The following is a 21,385-nucleotide window of genomic DNA, read 5'->3' as shown; positions in this document are numbered from 1 at the left end:
AGGAGACGGAAATGGAGCTGATGATGGCATAATCGTGCGCCGGATGTGTTGCCATTCCCCGCACAAGCCGTGAGTGCTGATGTGTTTCAAGAGTCTGGACGGCACACGGGTTTAATGCAGTAACGAGCAGAGCGGCAGCGGCGGCTCGGAGGTCGATGTCCAAGAAGACGGCAGCGGAGGAGAGCAGCAGCAGCACCGGTCCGGAGAGCGAATGGCGGTGAGGCACACACACATGCGGCAGAGCTGACTAATTCACTTCCACATTTCCTCAATGCTGTACCGCAGCTGATGCACCGACTCAGCTGCAGAGAGCATCAGAAGCCTGCGGTTTGTTCTGCGATGGTGTGAAAACAAAATAAACACAAGAATCTGATTTCTGTCACTTCCTCACGTTTAATCTCTCCCACCCGGCTCCGTTAACGCGTGCTGCTATGCAGTAGAGGTGGAAGCGATCGATCCAGATATCGGGAGTATCGATACCAACGCTGGTGTTGGATACTAGCGCGGATACTTTGGTTCTATCCGATTAAGTTCAGCTGTGTTAAATTATTATCATAATTATGGGGGGAAATTAGAGAGAAATACCTCAAACATACACTATGAAAAAATGTCTGAATCTTTTCGTTTTGAGTCCCATGTCTGTTTTATTTTATTTACACCTTATGGCCACATTTATACCACAGAAGCTGGCCCAAAGTGCTTTAGAGACAGGCACATTTACACTCCAGGTCCCCAAAATACATGAAAAACTGAAAGGTGTGTTTTGTTGTGTTAACTCATTTTACTAAGTAAAAATCACAGTGATTTGGTGGTCATTAAAATGTGTTCAGAATATGCAAATTGATGATGATTCATGTCATAAATCACGACACACTGCTCTCCCCTACATAAGCTGCCTGTACAGGTTAAAAGAATTGGTATCGGCAGTATGGGAGAAGCATTTCATGCAGACAGGTACCAGCCAGCCAAAAGGTTTGAACGCAGGACCTTCTTGCTGACGCACTGCCCTGTATCAGACAGATACTGAAGGTAGATGAGTTTAAATACCTGGAGTCAGTCATCCAAAGCAACGGAGAGAGGTGAAGAAGAGAGTGGAGCAGGTGGAAATGAGTGTCAGGGGTGATCTGTGGCTGAAGAATAGCAGCAAGCGTAAAAGGGAGCGTCTAGAAGATGATAGTGAGACCTGCTGACACTGAGAAAAAGACAGGAGGTAAAGGTGTCTGAGATGGAGATGCTAAGAGTTTTCATTGGGAGTGACCAGGATGGGCAAGATTAGAAATGAGTACATCAGAGTTACAGCACAGGTCGAGCAGTTTGGAGACAAAGTTAGAGAAGCAAGGCTGAGATGGTTCGGGCATGTATAGAGGATATATTTAATAAAGGATGCTGAAGATGGAGCTGCCGGGCAGGAGGAAAAGAGCAGGAGCACAGAGAAGATTCATGGATGTAGTGAAGGAGGACGCACGGAGGGTTGGTGTGATAAAGGGGGATGCTAGGGATAGGGTGAGATGGAGGCAGATGATGCGGAAGCAGATGAAGAACAAGGCATTTAAACATCTTTTGATTTGGGCCTGTATTTTTGAAGAGGGAACAATAAACAGAGCAAAGGCAAACTTTCAATGTAATCACATAAAAATGTGCATTAAAATCACATTTTACATTGAAGACAAAATTGATCTTGACAAAGACGTTTACATTTATCTGCTAAAACCTTCACACTTCATTCATTACTGATACTGTACCCCTACACTGATATTTAGTTGTTGTGCATCATGTCAAATATCATCAGTTGAAAACACAATGAAAAGGTTTCATGTGAGTGGAAACTTTAATCTGTGTTCCTTCTGTAGGACGCACTTTTTAAACCTAATTTTGTTTTTATATATATCACAGTAACATCTTATTTAATGGACTGAAGAAGTGAATTAACATTCTGAGTGTATGCTCATGCATTTGTAAATCGTACAACTAATATTGTAGCACAACTGTAAGGCGTTGGAAAGCTTGACATTGTGCTTTAAAGTGTTTACATGATTTGGGGGAAAAAGAAATATAGTCCATATGTTTATGTCCAAATGTAAGTGGGGCCTGTGGAACAACCACTGTGTTACTTTCTTGTGGTGCTTTAGATGAGTTGAGTTCTTCTATTTCAGATATTTATGGTAAAAGCTGATAGATCCAGCCAAACACCATACAGTAAGAAAGAAGTATCTGAAAGCTTTTGCGCCTGCCTTAATTAAAATGCTTGGATGTGCTTCTGTCAGAAGTTCTCTGATGACTCTGCTATAGTCGGCCTCATCACTGATGGGGACGACAGGGAGTACAGAGAACTGACCCAAGACTCTGAGGACTGGTGCCAGCAGAACTACCTCCAGATCAACACTAGAAAAACCAAGGAGCTGGTGTTAGACTTCTGCAGGCACAAACATCCTCCACTGCAACCACTAAACAACATTCAAGGTATGGACATTGAGGCTGTGGATAGCTACAGGTACCTTGGTGTTGAACAATAAACTGGCCGGACTTATAATTCAGATGCCCTCTACAGGAAAGGACAGAGCAGGCTGTACCTGCTGCGGAGGCTCAGGTCTTTTGGAGTGAAGGGCCCACTCCTGAAGACCTTCTATGACTCTGTGGTGGCCTCAGCCATCTTTTACGGTGTGGTCTGCTGGGGCGGCAGCATCTCTGCTGGGGACAGGAAGAGACTGGAGGGCCAGCTCTGTTCTAGGATGCTCTCTGGACCCAGTGGAGGTGCTGAGTGACAGGAGAATGGTGGCTAAGCTGTCATTTCTGTTGTGCAACATCTCCCACCCCATGTAGGAGACCCTGACAGCACTGTGGCATTTTAAACTATTACATAAAATTCTAGAAAAAAAATCATATATCCTTACCCCATAAAAACCAAATACAATATTTGAACAGCAAAACTATTGTAAACATCGTTTCTGCTTTAAATGTATTTATTCATTTATTTATTTCTTTAGTGCAACTTCTAGAAATGGCCAGCAGATGGAACCCCGTGTCCATGGTTCGCAACTCACTTTCAACTACAGAAAGGAGGTTTGGCACTCTAAGAATCCAAATTAGTCGGAGAATTTAGGAACAGCTAGGCTGGTGGAAGAATAACTTCCAAAGAGAAAAATAAAACATTTGGGGGAAAGTTCATCCAACTATTAAAGTCGTGTTTTTTTGTTTTTGTTTTGTTTGTTTTTTTAGCAAATTTGACACTCACTTGCCACTTTATTGGTATAATATCTGTTCAACTGCTCATTAATGTAACATCTAATGACCTAAACATAGGCCAGCAAAGGCAAAGACAACCTGCTGAAATTCAAACTGAGTATCAGTATGATGAAAAAAGATGATTTAAGTGCGTGAACCTGGCATAACTATTGGTGCTGGAGGGGCTGGTTAGAGTATTTCAGAAACTGCTGATCTAATGGGATTGACAAAGAATGGCCTGAAAAAGAGAAAATATCCAATGAGCAGCAGTTCTCCGGACAAAAATGTAGACCACTTGTTAAAGCCAAGGTATGCAGAAGAGCATCTGTGGACACACAACATGTCGAACCTTGAAGATGTGCTACAGCAACAGAAGACCACACCGAGTGCCACAGGAAACCAAGGCTGTAGTTCACATGGACTCACTAACTGAACAACAGAAGAGTGGAAACGAGTCTTATCTCAGGAGTCTCTATTTCTGCTGCAATGGATGAACCAATCTGTGTGACACTATCACATCAACATGAACCAAAATCTCAGAGAAATGTTTCCAGCACCTTGTTGAATCTGTGCCATGAAGAATTAAAGACGCTGTGAAAGTAAGAGGGTCCAACCCAGTGCTGGTGAAATGTATCTAATAAAGTGGCTGGTGAGTGAATGTGATGTTTTTTTAATAAAAAAAACAATCAAAAAAAGTTTTTGTTGTACCGATGATCATTTAAATTAAAGCTAATTTATACAGTTGTTCATAATAATTGTCCAGTTTAGTACCCTACTGTGTTTGAAGACAGCTGCCAAATGATGAGACTTGCTTTTCAGTCAGATCTTTATTTGTCACCTTTATCTGTCATATACAGATCTCAGACAAAAATCATACATTTATCAACGAACTACCAAATATTATGTTAGCTACCAACAACAGCAAAGCAAACACCAACAATAATCCTGAATCCAACTTCAACACACATGTTTTGACTTAACATAAGCTCCACAGCATCTGATACTCCTCTTTCACTGTAACAGCAAAAAAAAGAGCTAAAAGTTACTGTAGTATAATGTCACAGCCTTTGTATCCTGCAGCGACAGGTAACTTAAACCTGTTTGTCCCACAAAGCCGAGCCCTTCGTGAGTCAACAGCAAAACTATAATAAACTTCACAGGGCTCTATATATAAAACACTGCTTGTTCACAGACAGACTAAATAATGCAAGCTACATTTAGAAACTCTGTTCTTGAAATGCTAAAAAGAGGGAAACACAGGCAAACTGCAGATTTACTACAGATTAATACAGATTAATACAGATTAATACAAAGGCTAGTATTTGGCTTTTGTTACACCCACAAAGAGCGCAAGTGATAAAAATATCATTAAAAAAAATAAAATAGGCAAAGTAACTTCTTCAGATAACTTTGTATAGAAGTGCATAGAGTGATACTGGACTGTAAAATGAATACATGTCAGTACGTTAAGGCCTTTGGTTGTAAGATTTACAGCCTCTGCTTCACCTAAGCAGACAATGAAGCCACACAGGTTGACGGGATGAACAAAATAAAAGAAACAACTGACAGCCATGTACTGAGTTGTGGCTGCTCAGGCCCACCTTCTGACTGTGTCAGATCAATCTGTGGGTGTTTGAACCGTTTGTCCACCCGTTACATGCTGTGGATCATTAGAGAGTTTAGAGTAAACACACAAGTCCAGCGACCATCGACTTGTTTCAGCTTATGATGTAGTAGTATGGTGGCAACTAGAGAAAAGGTGTGTGTGTGTGTTTCTGTATAATTACTTGGTAACTCTGACTGATCCTCGCTTTCTGACCAGCTTATTCTAACACGACTCCCTGCTTCTTCATGGTCAGTGGAGTAAAGTTCAGCATCGGCAGGAATACGTTACATTAACAATATTCACAGCATTCAAGGTTTGAAGCCCAAATTCAACATTTCACACAAACATGTCAGCTTTATGTCCTTCATCCTCACAATCACATACAACAAGCGGGAGAGACTAAAGTCCAACTACTGTACACATTGGCATAAGTGTTTTAAGGTAACAACGATGATGTCAGGTCTAAGGTTAGTCTGAGTTTTACACTTAAATTAGTCTAAAAACACATTCAGTAAGGTTTTGGCAATAGTAACAGGCAGTACAGTCAGAATACTTATATAATGAAAACACTTTAAATAACTGCAGCACTGAGATGCTGGCAGCTGTAACAGTGCTGAGAAATATATGGACCAGGGTGTGTGTGTGTGTGTGTGTGTGTGTGTGTGTGTGTGTGTGTGTGTGTGTGTGTGTGTGTGTGTGTGTGTGTGTGTGCGTGTGTAGCTATAGACCACATATACATCAGGCACTTAAACTCACAATTTCTAAATTTGTAACAAAAATGTAACAAGATAAGAGTTAAACTGCACTCTCGCTGATTTGGTTTAAGGCTCATACACAATTTATGAATTCAGTCAGCAGTCAGCTATTGGCAGGCACGCCGAGCCAGCCGCTGGAGATTTTGCTGGCCGTCTGGCACCTCTGGCTCTGGACTGACTGAGCGAGCATGCTGAATGGACAAGAGCTGATGGAGAGCTGAGGCTGGTCAGCTAAACAGAGCAAAGCAAAGTGAGCAAACTTGCTTTGCTAAAAGAAAATACAGTTATTATTTCCTGATCTATGTGCGAGTGCTGCTGCTGGTTAAACGCGGCGGGCTGGGTTCAGATGAAACAAGGAAATAAAAATGCCACCGTCTCAATTCAGTGCATTATAAACCACAGGGAGCAACTCACCAAGCATCATCTTAGCACTAGTGGTTTAATTCTACAGCCACAGAGCTATGGAAATGACAGACTGGAGTCATTTATGACTGCTTTTTTTTAATAATGACTCTATTTGTGTTCATTTGTGACATATCTTGTAAAATGCCGTAATATAATTAATTATGGGTTTCAATCCCTGCTATGTAAGAAAGGGGTTTGGCTTAGGCTTTGCCTCAAGGCTTCTACAGCAGTAAATCGAGTTGCTGTAGGTGTGTTTGCCATGGTTCACTGCAAAACACCACAAGTGGAAATTCACAATAAAACCCACACCAGCAGTGTTATAAATAAGCCCACACAACTTTCTATCAGCTGTGCCACACTAATAATTACTAATTTGTGGCTTATTAATAGGAAACCTTGAAAATGAGCCCACCTCGGTTACCTGAAGGTTACAGAGGGAGAGACTGTGTAATGTGTCAGGTGATGCGTGTTGTGTTAGTGTGTGGATTGTAGCCTCCTCAGTGTTTGATGAAGCCCTGCATCATCTCCAGCGGCAGCGGGAAAATGATGGTGGAGTTCTTCTCGGCAGCGATGGTGTTGAGGGTCTGCAGGTAGCGCAGCTGCAGGGCGGACGGAGACTCTGCGATCACCAGGGAAGCCTCCTTGAGCGCCCGCGACGCGTTCATCTCCCCCTCGGCGGCGATCACCTTGGCTCGGGCCTCGCGACTCGCCTCTGCCTCAGCCGCCATGGCTCTCTGGAGCTGGAGGGGCAGCTTCACATCTTTGATCTCCACCCTCTCCACCTTGATTCCCCAGTCATCCGTGGCGTCATCCAGTGAGGACTGCATGCTGTGCGCGATCTCCTCGCGGTCGGACAGGATCTCGGCCAGGTTCTTGGTGCCCAGCACGTTCCTCAGGGTGGTCTGGGCCAGCAGGCGCGTGGCTGCATCCGCGTTAGTGATGTTGGCCACAGCCAGGGTAGCATTCTGGACGCGATAGTAGACCACGCCATCAACGCTCACTGTCACCGAGTCTTTGGTCAGAACCTCTTGAGGTGGGATGTCGAAGGTGATGGTGCGCATGTCCACGTTAATGAAGCTGTCGGTGCACGGCACGATGAAGAACAAACCCGGTCCTTTGGCTCCACCGCGCAAAATGCGCCCCAGGCGGAAGATAATGGCCCTCTCGTACTCCTTCACGATCTTGATGCACATCCAGATAGATAAGGGCAAGGTGAGCAGCACGAGGAGGAGGGAGAGGCCGACCAGCAGCCAGCCGCAAAACCCAATGTCCGAGTCTGTATTCTCCAAAGTTACCTGACGCTCGCGTCTCCTGGCTTCTTTCAGGGCGGTTTCCTCGTTGTCGCCAGCCATTGTCTGGGTCCAAAATCTGAACTAACTGTGACGCTGAGGTAAAGATGGCAGTAGTTTACTGGAGCAGCTGCTGCGCACTCCTGAAAAAAAAAAAAAAACAAACAGAAAAAAACTACACAACGATTACGCAAAGACGCAGGAGACGGAAATGGAGCTGATGATGGTAGTGATGGTAAATTTGATTCTTTTTACTGAATCGAGTTTTAATGAGTCACTCACCAAAGTGAATCGGGTTTTTTGAGTCATTTGATTCACTGAGTCAGTTGACCAGAGAGTGCAAAAAATGTACATTTTCACTCAAACGTAATTTCTTTTCTCTTTTCATGTAAATCCTACTGCTAAGATGAGTGATTCTAAAAGAAAACAACTATTTTATAAAGCAAAAAAGAGCAAAAAAATTTCTAAAGGGAACATTTATCTTGTTTATTTTTATTTTATTAGTATTTTCCTTAAATGTGTCAAGTATATATTTTCTCATCTAAATGTCCACTGAGCCGTGAGCCAGGGGGCGGTAATGCGCCTTAACATTGGTTGCCAACCAAGAAGAAGAAGCTGTGAGCCCGGAGGGAGGGGGTGAGTGAGTGAGTGATTCGTTCGCTCTATGATTCAGCACAGGAGGGAGGGGGTTAGCGAGTCCTGAGTGACTCGCTGGCTCTATGATTCAGCACAGGAGGGAGGGGGTGAGCGAGTCCTGAGTGTCTCGCTGGCTCTATGATTCAGCACAGGAGGGAGGGGGTTAGCGAGTCCTGAGTGACTCGCTGGCTCTATGATTCAGCACAGGAAAGGAGGGGGTGAGTAGCTCAAATGTGCTGTTAGCATGTTAGCAGAGCGATGCTACTGTGAACCGAGGAGCTATTGTCTTGATGTGAGCTTCTACTCAGGGTTTTTTCTTCCAGTTCAGAGCAGAAATGTTTTTGTTAAGATACTGGATGTTGTGTTTTTCTCCACAATTTTAATTATAAGCTAGATATATTGCTGCTAACAGCAACAGGGATGAGTCAGTGAGTCAGTTGGGCTTGTGAATCATGATTCATGAGTCAGTAAAGTGATTCTCGAGTATTGAACGATTCGTTCATGATTCGCGCATCACTAGATGATGGCATAATCGTGCGCCGGATGTGTTGCCATTCCCCGCACAAGCCGTGAGTGCTGATGTGTTTCAAGAGTCTGGACGGCACACGGGTTTAATGCAGTAACGAGCAGAGCGGCAGCGGCGGCTCGGAGGTCGATGTCCAAGAAGACGGCAGCGGAGGAGAGCAGCAGCAGCACCGGTCCGGAGAGCGAATGGCGGTGAGGCACACACACATGCGGCAGAGCTGACTAATTCACTTCCACATTTCCTCAATGCTGTACCGCAGCTGATGCACCGACTCAGCTGCAGAGAGCATCAGAAGCCTGCGGTTTGTTCTGCGATGGTGTGAAAACAAAATAAACGCAAGAATCTGATTTCTGTCACTTCCTCACGTTTAATCTCTCCCACCCGGCTCCGTTAACGCGTGCTGCTATGCAGTAGAGGTGGAAGCGATCGATCCAGATATCGGGAGTATCGATACCAACGCTGGTGTTGGATACTAGCGCGGATACTTTGTTTCTATACGATTAAGTTCAGCTGTGTTAAATTATTATCATAATTATGGGGGGAAATTAGAGAGAAATACCTCAAACATACGCTATGAAAAAATGTCTGAATCTTTTCGTTTTGAGTCCCATGTCTGTTTTATTTTATTTACACATTATGGCCACATTTATACCACAGAAGCTGGCCCAAAGTGCTTTAGAGACAGGCACATTTACACTCCAGGTCCCCAAAATACATGAAAAACTGAAAGGTGTGTTTTGTTGTGTTAACTCATTTTACTAAGTAAAAATCACAGTGATTTGGTGGTCATTAAAATGTGTTCAGAATATGCAAATTGATGATGATTCATGTCATAAATCACGACACACTGCTCTCCCCTACATAAGCTGCCTGTACAGGTTAAAAGAATTGGTATCGGCAGTATGGGAGAAGCATTTCATGCAGACAGGCACCAGCCAGCCAAAAGGTTTGAACGCAGGACCTTCTTGCTGACGCACTGCCCTGTATCAGACAGATACTGAAGGTAGATGAGTTTAAATACCTGGAGTCAGTCATCCAAAGCAACGGAGAGAGGTGAAGAAGAGAGTGGAGCAGGTGGAAATGAGTGTCAGGGGTGATCTGTGGCTGAAGAATAGCAGCAAGCGTAAAAGGGAGCGTCTAGAAGATGATAGTGAGACCTGCTGACACTGAGAAAAAGACAGGAGGTAAAGGTGTCTGAGATGGAGATGCTAAGAGTTTCATTGGGAGTGACCAGGATGGGCAAGATTAGAAATGAGTACATCAGAGTTACAGCACAGGTCGAGCAGTTTGGAGACAAAGTTAGAGAAGCAAGGCTGAGATGGTTCGGGCATGTATAGAGGATATATTTAATAAAGGATGCTGAAGATGGAGCTGCCGGGCAGGAGGAAAAGAGCAGGAGCACAGAGAAGATTCATGGATGTAGTGAAGGAGGACGCACGGAGGGTTGGTGTGATAAAGGGGGATGCTAGGGATAGGGTGAGATGGAGGCAGATGATGCGGAAGCAGATGAAGAACAAGGCATTTAAACATCTTTTGATTTGGGCCTGTATTTTTGCAGAGGGAACAATAAACAGAGCAAAGGCAAACTTTCAATGTAATCACATAAAAATGTGCATTAAAATCACATTTTACATTGAAGACAAAATTGATCTTGACAAAGACGTTTACATTTATCTGCTAAAACCTTCACACTTCATTCATTACTGATACTGTACCCCTACACTGATATTTAGTTGTTGTGCATCATGTCAAATATCATCAGTTGAAAACACAATGAAAAGGTTTCATGTGAGTGGAAACTTTAATCTGTGTTCCTTCTGTAGGACGCACTTTTTAAACCTAATTTTGTTTTTATATATATCACAGTAACATCTTATTTAATGGACTGAAGAAGTGAATTAACATTCTGAGTGTATGCTCATGCATTTGTAAATCGTACAACTAATATTGTAGCACAACTGTAAGGCGTTGGAAAGCTTGACATTGTGCTTTAAAGTGTTTACATGATTTGGGGGAAAAAGAAATATAGTCCATATGCTTTATGTCCAAATGTAAGTGGGGCCTGTGGAACAACCACTGTGTTACTTTCTTGTGGTGCTTTAGATGAGTTGAGTTCTTCTATTTCAGATATTTATGGTAGAAGCTGATAGATCCAGCCAAACACCATACAGTAAGAAAGAAGTATCTGAAAGCTTTTGCGCCTGCCTTAATTAAAATGCTTGGATGTGCTTCTGTCAGAAGTTCTCTGATGACTCTGCTATAGTCGGCCTCATCACTGATGGGGACGACAGGGAGTACAGAGAACTGACCCAAGACTCTGAGGACTGGTGCCAGCAGAACTACCTCCAGATCAACACTAGAAAAACCAAGGAGCTGGTGTTAGACTTCTGCAGGCACAAACATCCTCCACTGCAACCACTAAACAACATTCAAGGTATGGACATTGAGGCTGTGGATAGCTACAGGTACCTTGGTGTTGAACAATAAACTGGCCGGACTTATAATTCAGATGCCCTCTACAGGAAAGGACAGAGCAGGCTGTACCTGCTGCGGAGGCTCAGGTCTTTTGGAGTGAAGGGCCCACTCCTGAAGACCTTCTATGACTCTGTGGTGGCCTCAGCCATCTTTTACGGTGTGGTCTGCTGGGGCGGCAGCATCTCTGCTGGGGACAGGAAGAGACTGGAGGGCCAGCTCTGTTCTAGGATGCTCTCTGGACCCAGTGGAGGTGCTGAGTGACAGGAGAATGGTGGCTAAGCTGTCATTTCTGTTGTGCAACATCTCCCACCCCATGTAGGAGACCCTGACAGCACTGTGGCATTTTAAACTATTACATAAAATTCTAGAAAAAAAAATCATATATCCTTACCCCATAAAAACCAAATACAATATTTGAACAGCAAAACTATTGTAAACATCGTTTCTGCTTTAAATGTATTTATTCATTTATTTATTTCTTTAGTGCAACTTCTAGAAATGGCCAGCAGATGGAACCCCGTGTCCATGGTTCGCAACTCACTTTCAACTACAGAAAGGAGGTTTGGCACTCTAAGAATCCAAATTAGTCGGAGAATTTAGGAACAGCTAGGCTGGTGGAAGAATAACTTCCAAAGAGAAAAATAAAACATTTGGGGGAAAGTTCATCCAACTATTAAAGTCGTGTTTTTTTGTTTTTGTTTTGTTTGTTTTTTTAGCAAATTTGACACTCACTTGCCACTTTATTGGTATAATATCTGTTCAACTGCTCATTAATGTAACATCTAATGACCTAAACATAGGCCAGCAAAGGCAAAGACAACCTGCTGAAATTCAAACTGAGTATCAGTATGATGAAAAAAGATGATTTAAGTGAGTGAACCTGGCATAACTATTGGTGCTGGAGGGGCTGGTTAGAGTATTTCAGAAACTGCTGATCTAATGGGATTGACAAAGAATGGCCTGAAAAAGAGAAAATATCCAATGAGCAGCAGTTCTCCGGACAAAAATGTAGACCACTTGTTAAAGCCAAGGTATGCAGAAGAGCATCTGTGGACACACAACATGTCGAACCTTGAAGATGTGCTACAGCAGCAGAAGACCACACCGAGTGCCACAGGAAACCAAGGCTGTAGTTCACATGGACTCACTAACTGAACAACAGAAGAGTGGAAACGAGTCTGATCTCAGGAGTCTCTATTTCTGCTGCAATGGATGAACCAATCTGTGTGACACTATCACATCAACATGAACCAAAATCTCAGAGAAATGTTTCCAGCACCTTGTTGAATCTGTGCCATGAAGAATTAAAGACGCTCTGAAAGTAAGAGGGTCCAACCCAGTGCTGGTGAAATGTATCTAATAAAGTGGCTGGTGAGTGAATGTGATGTTTTTTTAATAAAAAAAAACAATCAAAAAAATTTTTTTTGTACCGATGATCATTTAAATTAAAGCTAATTTATACAGTTGTTCATAATAATTGTCCAGTTTAGTACCCTACTGTGTTTGAAGACAGCTGCCAAATGATGAGACTTGCTTTTCAGTCAGATCTTTATTTGTCACCTTTACCTGTCATATACAGATCTCAGACAAAAATCATACATTTATCAACGAACTACCAAAAATTATGTTAGCTACCAACAACAGCAAAGCAAACACCAACAATAATCCTGAATCCAACTTCAACACACGTTTTGACTTAACATAAGCTCCACAGCATCTGATACTCCTCTTTCACTGTAACAGCAAAAAAAAAGAGAGCTAAAAGTTACTGTAGTATAATGTCACAGCCTTTGTATCCTGCAGCGACAGGTAACTTAAACCTGTTTGTCCCACAAAGCCGAGCCCTTCGTGAGTCAACAGCAAAACTATAATAAACTTCACAGGGCTCTATATATAAAACACTGCTTGTTCACAGACAGACTAAATAATGCAAGCTACATTTAGAAACTCTGTTCTTGAAATGCTAAAAAGAGGGAAACACATGCAAACTGCAGATATACTACAGATTAATACAGATTAATACAAAGGCTAGTATTTGGCTTTTGTTACACCCACAAAGAGCGCAAGTGATAAAAATATCATTAAAAAAAATAAAATAGGCAAAGTAACTTCTTCAGATAACTTTGTATAGAAGTGCATAGAGTGATACTGGACTGTAAAATGAATACATGTCAGTACGTTAAGGCCTTTGGTTGTAAGATTTACAGCCTCTGCTTCACCTAAGCAGACAATGAAGCCACACAGGTTGACGGGATGAACAAAATAAAAGAAACAACTGACAGCCATGTACTGAGTTGTGGCTGCTCAGGCCCACCTTCTGACTGTGTCAGATCAATCTGTGGGTGTTTGAACCGTTTGTCCACCCGTTACATGCTGTGGATCATTAGAGAGTTTAGAGTAAACACACAAGTCCAGCGACCATCGACTTGTTTCAGCTTATGATGTAGTAGTATGGTGGCAACTAGAGAAAAGGTGTGTGTGTGTGTTTCTGTATAATTACTTGGTAACTCTGACTGATCCTCGCTTTCTGACCAGCTTATTCTAACACGACTCCCTGCTTCTTCATGGTCAGTGGAGTAAAGTTCAGCATCGGCAGGAATACGTTACATTAACAATATTCACAGCATTCAAGGTTTGAAGCCCAAATTCAACATTTCACACAAACATGTCAGCTTTTTGTCCTTCATCCTCACAATCACATACAACAAGCGGGAGAGACTAAAGGTAAAGGTAACAACGATGATGTCAGGTCTAAGGTTAGTCTGAGTTTTACACTTAAATTAGTCTAAAAACACATTCAGTAAGGTTTTGGCAATAGTAACAGGCAGTACAGTCAGAATACTTATATAATGAAAACACTTTAAATAACTGCAGCACTGAGATGCTGGCAGCTGTAACAGTGCTGAGAAATATATGGACCAGGGTGTGTGTGTGTGTGTGTGTGTGTGTGTGTGTGTGTGTGTGTGTGTGTGTGTGTGTGTGTGTGTGTGTGTGTGTGTGTGTGTGTGTGTGTGTGCAGCTATAGACCACATATACATCAGGCACTTAAACTCACAATTTCTAAATTTGTAACAAAAATGTAACAAGATAAGAGTTAAACTGCACTCTCGCTGATTTGGTTTAAGGCTCATACACAATTTATGAATTCAGTCAGCAGTCAGCTATTGGCAGGCACGCCGAGCCAGCCGCTGGAGATTTTGCTGGCCGTCTGGCACCTCTGGCTCTGGACTGACTGAGCGAGCATGCTGAATGGACAAGAGCTGATGGAGAGCTGAGGCTGGTCAGCTAAACAGAGCAAAGCAAAGTGAGCAAACTTGCTTTGCTAAAAGAAAATACAGTTATTATTTCCTGATCTATGTGCGAGTGCTGCTGCTGGTTAAACGCGGCGGGCTGGGTTCAGATGAAACAAGGAAATAAAAATGCCGTCTCAATTCAGTGTATTATAAACCACAGGGAGCAACTCACCAAGCATCATCTTAGCACTGGTGGTTTAATTCTACAGCCACAGAGCTATGGAAATGACAGACTGGAGTCATTTATGACTGCTTTTTTTTTATAATGACTCTATTTGTGTTCATTTGTGACATATCTTGTAAAATGCCGTAATATAATTAATTATGGGTTTCAATCCCTGCTATGTAAGAAAGGGGTTTGGCTTAGGCTTTGCCTCAAGGCTTCTACAGCAGTAAAACGAGCTGCTGTAGGTGTGTTTGCCATGGTTCACTGCAAAACACCACAAGTGGAAATTCACAATAAAACCCACACCAGCAGTGTTATAAATAAGCCCACACAACTTTCTATCAGCTGTGCCACACTAATAATTCGTGGCTTATTAATAGGAAACCTTGAAAATGAGCCCACCTCGGTTACCTGAAGGTTACAGAGGGACAGACTGTGTAATGTGTCAGGTGATGCGTGTTGTGTTAGTGTGTGGATTGTAGCCTCCTCAGTGTTTGATGAAGCCCTGCATCATCTCCAGCGGCAGCGGGAAAATGATGGTGGAGTTCTTCTCGGCAGCGATGGTGTTGAGGGTCTGCAGGTAGCGCAGCTGCAGGGCGGACGGAGACTCTGCGATCACCAGGGAAGCCTCCTTGAGCGCCCGCGACGCGTTCATCTCCCCCTCGGCGGCGATCACCTTGGCTCGGGCCTCGCGACTCGCCTCTGCCTCAGCCGCCATGGCTCTCTGGAGCTGGAGGGGCAGCTTCACATCTTTGATCTCCACCCTCTCCACCTTGATCCCCCAGTCATCCGTGGCGTCATCCAGTGAGGACTGCATGCTGTGCGCGATCTCCTCGCGGTCGGACAGGATCTCGGCCAGGTTCTTGGTGCCCAGCACGTTCCTCAGGGTGGTCTGGGCCAGCAGGCGCGTGGCTGCATCCGCGTTAGTGATGTTGGCCACAGCCAGGGTAGCATTCTGGACGCGATAGTAGACCACGCCATCAACGCTCACTGTCACCGAGTCTTTGGTCAGAACCTCTTGAGGTGGGATGTCGAAGGTGATGGTGCGCATGTCCACGTTAATGAAGCTGTCGGTGCACGGCACGATGAAGAACAAACCCGGTCCTTTGGCTCCACCGCGCAAAATGCGCCCCAGGCGGAAGATAATGGCCCTCTCGTACTCCTTCACGATCTTGATGCACATCCAGATAGATAAGGGCAAGGTGAGCAGCACGAGGAGGAGGGAGAGGCCGACCAGCAGCCAGCCGCAAAACCCAATGTCCGAGTCTGTATTCTCCAAAGTTACCTGACGCTCGCGTCTCCTGGCTTCTTTCAGGGCGGTTTCCTCGTTGTCGCCAGCCATTGTCTGGGTCCAAAATCTGAACTAACTGTGAAGCTGAGGTAAAGATGGCAGTAGTTTACTGGAGCAGCTGCTGCGCACTCCTGAAAAAAACAAACAGAAAAAAACTACACAACGATTACGCAAAGACGCAGGAGACGGAAATGGAGCTGATGATGGCATAATCGTGCGCCGGATGTGTTGCCATTCCCCGCACAAGCCGTGAGTGCTGATGTGTTTCAAGAGTCTGGACGGCACACGGGTTTAATGCAGTAACGAGCAGAGCGGCAGCGGCGGCTCGGAGGTCGATGTCCAAGAAGACGGCAGCGGAGGAGAGCAGCAGCAGCACCGGTCCGGAGAGCGAATGGCGGTGAGGCACACACACATGCGGCAGAGCTGACTAATTCACTTCCACATTTCCTCAATGCTGTACCGCAGCTGATGCACCGACTCAGCTGCAGAGAGCATCAGAAGCCTGCGGTTTGTTCTGCGATGGTGTGAAAACAAAATAAACACAAGAATCTGATTTCTGTCACTTCCTCACGTTTAATCTCTCCCACCCGGCTCCGTTAACGCGTGCTGCTATGCAGTAGAGGTGGAAGCGATCGATCCAGATATCGGGAGTATCGATACCAACGCTGGTGTTGGATACTAGCGCGGATACTTTGTTTCTATACGATTAAGTTCAGCTGTGTTAAATTATTATCATAATTATGGGGGGAAATTAGAGAGAAATACCTCAAACATACACTATGAAAAAATGTCTGAACCTTTTCGTTTTGAGTCCCATGTCTGTTTTATTTTATTTACACATTATGGCCACATTTATACCACAGAAGCTGGCCCAAAGTGCTTTAGAGACAGGCACATTTACACTCCAGGTCCCCAAAATACATGAAAAACTGAAAGGTGTGTTTTGTTGTGTTAACTCATTTTACTAAGTAAAAATCACAGTGATTTGGTGGTCATTAAAATGTGTTCAGAATATGCAAATTGATGATGATTCATGTCATAAATCACGACACACTGCTCTCCCCTACATAAGCTGCCTGTACAGGTTAAAAGAATTGGTATCGGCAGTATGGGAGAAGCATTTCATGCAGACAGGCACCAGCCAGCCAAAAGGTTTGAACGCAGGACCTTCTTGCTGACGCACTGCCCTGTATCAGACAGATACTGAAGGTAGATGAGTTTAAATACCTGGAGTCAGTCATCCAAAGCAACGGAGAGAGGTGAAGAAGAGAGTGGAGCAGGTGGAGATGAGTGTCAGGGGTGATCTGTGGCTGAAGAATATCAGCAAGCGTAAAAGGGAGCGTCTAGAAGATGATAGTGAGACCTGCTGACACTGAGAAAAAGACAGGAGGTAGAGGTGTCTAAGATGGAGATGCTAAGAGTTTCATTGGGAGTGACCAGGATGGGCAAGATTAGAAATGAGTACATCAGAGTTACAGCACAGGTCGAGCAGTTTGGAGACAAAGTTAGAGAAGCAAGGCTGAGATGGTTCGGGCATGTATAGAGGATATATTTAATAAAGGATGCTGAAGATGGAGCTGCCGGGCAGGAGGAAAAGAGCAGGAGCACAGAGAAGATTCATGGATGTAGTGAAGGAGGACGCACGGAGGGTTGGTGTGATAAAGGGGGATGCTAGGGATAGGGTGAGATGGAGGCAGATGATGCGGAAGCAGATGAAGAACAAGGCATTTAAACATCTTTTGATTTGGGCCTGTATTTTTGCAGAGGGAACAATAAACAGAGCAAAGGCAAACTTTCAATGTAATCACATAAAAATGTGCATTAAAATCACATTTTACATTGAAGACAAAATTGATCTTGACAAAGACGTTTACATTTATCTGCTAAAACCTTCACACTTCATTCATTACTGATACTGTACCCCTACACTGATATTTAGTTGTTGTGCATCATGTCAAATATCATCAGTTGAAAACACAATGAAAAGGTTTCATGTGAGTGGAAACTTTAATCTGTGTTCCTTCTGTAGGACGCACTTTTTAAACCTAATTTTGTTTTTTTATATATCACAGTAACATCTTATTTAATGGACTGAAGAAGTGAATTAACATTCTGAGTGTATGCTCATGCATTTGTAAATCGTACAACTAATATTGTAGCACAACTGTAAGGCGTTGGAAACGCTTGACAGTGTGCTTTAAAGTGTTTACATGATTTGGGGGAAAAAGAAATATAGTCCATATGCTTTATGTCCAAATGTAAGTGGGGCCTGTGGAACAACCACTGTGTTACTTTCTTGTGGTGCTTTAGATGAGTTGAGTTCTTCTATTTCAGATATTTATGGTAGAAGCTGATAGATCCAGCCAAACACCATACAGTAAGAAAGAAGTATCTGAAAGCTTTTGCGCCTGCCTTAATTAAAATGCTTGGATGTGTATGGTGATGCTCTCATTGCCCTCTGTGTTTTGACTATCAGCCCAAAGGTAAAGTTGGCACGAAGGGAAAGAAGCAGATCTACGAGGAGAATGAAGCCACTCTGAAGTTCTACACGAGAGTCATCCTCGGAGCGAATGTAAGAGGCTCCGTGTTGTTTTTGGATGTTTTCAGTCATGTTTTAAGACCTTTACAGGGTCTCCAGATTTGTAGGTGATCAAAGTGTGTTCACACTTCATTTTGTGAGGCTTTGACTATTTGGGACACTCAGATCTAATGTCAGTTTGTCCTGACTGTAGGATTTGGGTGTTTTTATAATAATTTAGGTACTTTTCAGATTTTCTTTTTAAATTTTGAATTCATCATTTGTTTGAAATAGTTATCGCAGGTCTCTTGTGCTCCTCTGCAGGCGATATACGCCGCTGTAAATTTCTTGGTTTTCTACAGTTCGTCCACATTTTGGACATGGGTGAGTTTATTTAAAGACCATAATTTAAACTGTGAATGTCCACAAATAGATTTAATGTTTCTGGCTTTAAACCTCTTCTACGACTCCTCTGGCAGTTGCTGCTCGTGTTCGCGTTGGCGGTGTACGTCGGGAGTTACCGCTCCATGGCAGCCATGGCCAAGCCGGCGTTTGCTGACGACGGAAGTCTCCTGGACGGAGGGATAGACCTAAACATGGAGCAGGGAATGGCAGAGTAAGTCATCTCTCCAAGATGTCTCACACCGTCCAGTGAGGTGTGTGAGGCATTTCCAGCTTTTGTTGAAGTGCGGTGGTATATCTGTCCTACTTGTGCATTGTGGAAACTAAACAGGGTTTTCGGTGTTTTTCCACTTAACAACATGCGTGAGCTCTCACAGCATCTTTGTCTTTGAAAAAAATAAAATGACACGATTAATATACTGCTCAAAAAATGAAAGGAGTCTCATTGTCGCCCCTCAAGTGCACCTGTTGATAATTTCATAAAGACCAAAGCAGCTGAAACTGATTAACATCCTGACCAGATCAATATCCCACAACTTTTAACTGACTTGATGCTATAGTCTGATTAAAAAGTGCTCCTTCATCTTTTTGAGCGTTTTATAAAAGTAGTTCCATTTCAAGCAAAGGCTTCACCGGATTTAGATGTGGCTGCTGTCCCGTACAACGCTGTCTTCTCCAGACATCAATAGAGAATCTCTAGTGGTGATGGACCTCTAAATTGTCCATCACAAATCATCAACCTCTGTGTCTGCCCGACCTGACTTTTTTGTGAGGAGGAACCTCATTGTGGATGAAAACATCGGAAGAGTCCAGTGTGCAGGCCTGAAGGTGGCGCCTGAGGTCAGGACTGTTGCCAGTAACACGCTTGTACTTTAAAAAAACCCAAAAGATATTCATGTGGTTGTACTCCATGTCGAGACTCCAAGATGAGACTGTGAACGTGTGGCTTTACTGTAACGCCTCGAGGAGCCCGAGGTGAAACATTTGCTGGAAACCACCTGAACCGTGGCACGTGTGCAAAGGTCCAGGCGGCCTGATGAGAGCTCTGTGTCCTTTGCTGTGGTCACATGTTCTTTTTCAGTGATGATTAATTCTGGTTTTAGGCACCTGAAGGACGTGATCCTGCTCACAGCCATAGTGCAAGTGCTCAGCACCATCTCCTCTTACTTCTGGTATCTCTGGCTGCTGGTAAGAGCTTTTGTAGTCCCGACTTCTTTTCATTTTGTTTTCCACACACGCCATAATTTAAGTTTGTCCTCTGTGTGTGTGCCAGGCCCCGGCCCGTGCCCTGTACTTGCTGTGGGTAAACTTCCTGGGCCCCTGGTTTATGGCAGAAAGCCCGTCGGCGCCGGAGGAGGTGAACGAGAAGAAGCAGAGAAGACAAGAGCGCAGGCAGATGAAACGATTCTGATGCTGCAGAGCAGGCGAAGCAGTATTTTTATACGCAGAATCTAATCTAGAAGATGGCGAGGAATTCATAAGTTATTCAGGAAGAAATTTAGTTATTAAATTAAACTCAATCCAGATCTGATCTTGTGGAATCTCGTTTTCCGTGTTTGCTTTCTTTCTGCTCTCTCCTGTGATTGAGTTTTCTCCCGAAGTTATGAAACAAATTATTCCTTATTTAGATAATATTACAGCCCAAATGTAATTTGTCCCCAGGCAGAGATTAGGGGTTTTGCTGTTGCACAATGCTGCTGCGCTGTCCCATGCAGGTTTGAGTTACAGTGAGTTAGTTTTCAGTTACACGGCAAGAAGATGAGTCCAAATTTTTTTGAATCTGTTAGTGCCGCTTTTATTGTGGTGCACGGTTTGTTTTATTTTTCAAAAACTGTGAGCATTCATCGGAGAATCAAGAGATGTTTATGAGTTATTGTTATCGTCAAATCAACTGAATGCCAGTGAGTTTTAATAAGAAAATTGAAACAATTTTGCAATAAACAAAAGAAATCTTCCTTCAGTGTCTCGAGTTTAAGATTTTATTTATTTGCAGACGCAATGTTTGGCTTAAACGCGACTAAAGGATTGAGAGATGATTATCAGTTTCCTTACGAGACTAAAATTTGGTTTTGGTGAAAATAAACCTGACAGACTCTCTCAAATGTTTCATGGGTTTAAAATGTAACTCAAAGAGAAATGTCAGATTTTAAAATCAGTCCGCGAAGAAGAAAAATGTAATGTTTGGCAAAAGTTGAAGCCAAATGATCCACATAGGACACGGTCATTTGCAATCAAATATCCCTGGCCTAGTTTAGACAAAGAAAAACATGAGTAATTGTAATGGTCGGTTATAATACGGATTATTAAATTAACAAATTCATTTTGTTAAATGGCAGAGGAGAAAAATAGTTTACAGAAACTCTTATATAAAACAACTAACAGTCCTATTGTCCACATGACATCCATTTATTTTAAAGCTTAATCTACTATAATACAGTGTGTTTTTAAGCTTGTTCTCAACTCCATCCACTCACCAGTGAGTTCATTAGGTTAATTGGGTTCAACTGCTTGTAAATGAATATATCTCATCAGCCAATCACATGGCAACAGCTCGACACGTGGTCGAGGACCTCCTAAAGTTCAAATCAAACATCAGAACGGGCAACAGGGATGATTTTATCTACTAGACTTTTCCCACATAACCATCTGTAGAGTTTATAGGAATGTTTGGAAAAAGAGAAAGTATCCAGGAAGCAGCAGTTCTCTGGGTGAAAATGCCTTGATGTTAGAGGTCAGAGGAGAACGGCCAGACAGCTTTGAGCTGAGCTGAACACAGAAATCCACTCATTAAAACATAGGTA

General features: G+C 43.2%; 3 protein-coding genes and 2 long non-coding RNA genes across 5 annotated transcripts; 3 read left to right on the top strand and 2 right to left on the bottom strand.

The window, feature by feature from the left end:
* The first annotated feature begins 27 nt into the window (after nt 1-27).
* LOC134626605 (uncharacterized) lies at nt 28-3,900 on the top strand. Its single transcript, XR_010093832.1, has 3 exons — nt 28-217; nt 2,265-2,460; nt 2,549-3,900. It is a non-coding gene; the product is annotated as an uncharacterized LOC134626605 (long non-coding RNA).
* A 162-nt stretch (nt 3,901-4,062) lies between these two features.
* On the bottom strand, nt 4,063-7,420 carry LOC134626585 (stomatin-like). Its single transcript, XM_063472535.1, has one exon. It carries the CDS (start codon nt 7,338-7,340, stop codon nt 6,486-6,488), a length of 855 nt encoding a protein of 284 aa, XP_063328605.1. The 5' UTR covers nt 7,341-7,420; the 3' UTR covers nt 4,063-6,485.
* A 1,000-nt stretch (nt 7,421-8,420) lies between these two features.
* Nucleotides 8,421-12,317, top strand: LOC134626581 (uncharacterized). Its single transcript, XR_010093829.1, has 3 exons — nt 8,421-8,630; nt 10,678-10,873; nt 10,962-12,317. It is a non-coding gene; the product is annotated as an uncharacterized LOC134626581 (long non-coding RNA).
* A 142-nt stretch (nt 12,318-12,459) lies between these two features.
* LOC134626567 (stomatin-like) lies at nt 12,460-15,826 on the bottom strand. The gene has a single exon (XM_063472503.1). It carries the CDS (start codon nt 15,713-15,715, stop codon nt 14,861-14,863), a length of 855 nt encoding a protein of 284 aa, XP_063328573.1. The 5' UTR covers nt 15,716-15,826; the 3' UTR covers nt 12,460-14,860.
* Nucleotides 15,827-15,893: 67 nt separating this feature from the next.
* On the top strand, nt 15,894-20,528 carry tmem208 (transmembrane protein 208). Its single transcript, XM_063472517.1, has 6 exons — nt 15,894-16,061; nt 18,141-18,236; nt 18,507-18,566; nt 18,662-18,798; nt 19,688-19,772; nt 19,858-20,528. Exons 1-6 carry the CDS (start codon nt 16,056-16,058, stop codon nt 19,993-19,995), a joined length of 522 nt encoding a protein of 173 aa, XP_063328587.1. The 5' UTR covers nt 15,894-16,055; the 3' UTR covers nt 19,996-20,528.
* Nucleotides 20,529-21,385: the final 857 nt, after the last annotated feature.

This window comes from Pelmatolapia mariae, linkage group LG1 (assembly GCF_036321145.2).
Source record: "Pelmatolapia mariae isolate MD_Pm_ZW linkage group LG1, Pm_UMD_F_2, whole genome shotgun sequence".
Classification (NCBI taxonomy): Eukaryota; Metazoa; Chordata; class Actinopteri; order Cichliformes; family Cichlidae; genus Pelmatolapia; species Pelmatolapia mariae.
This window is presented reverse-complemented; position numbering and strand designations above follow the sequence as displayed.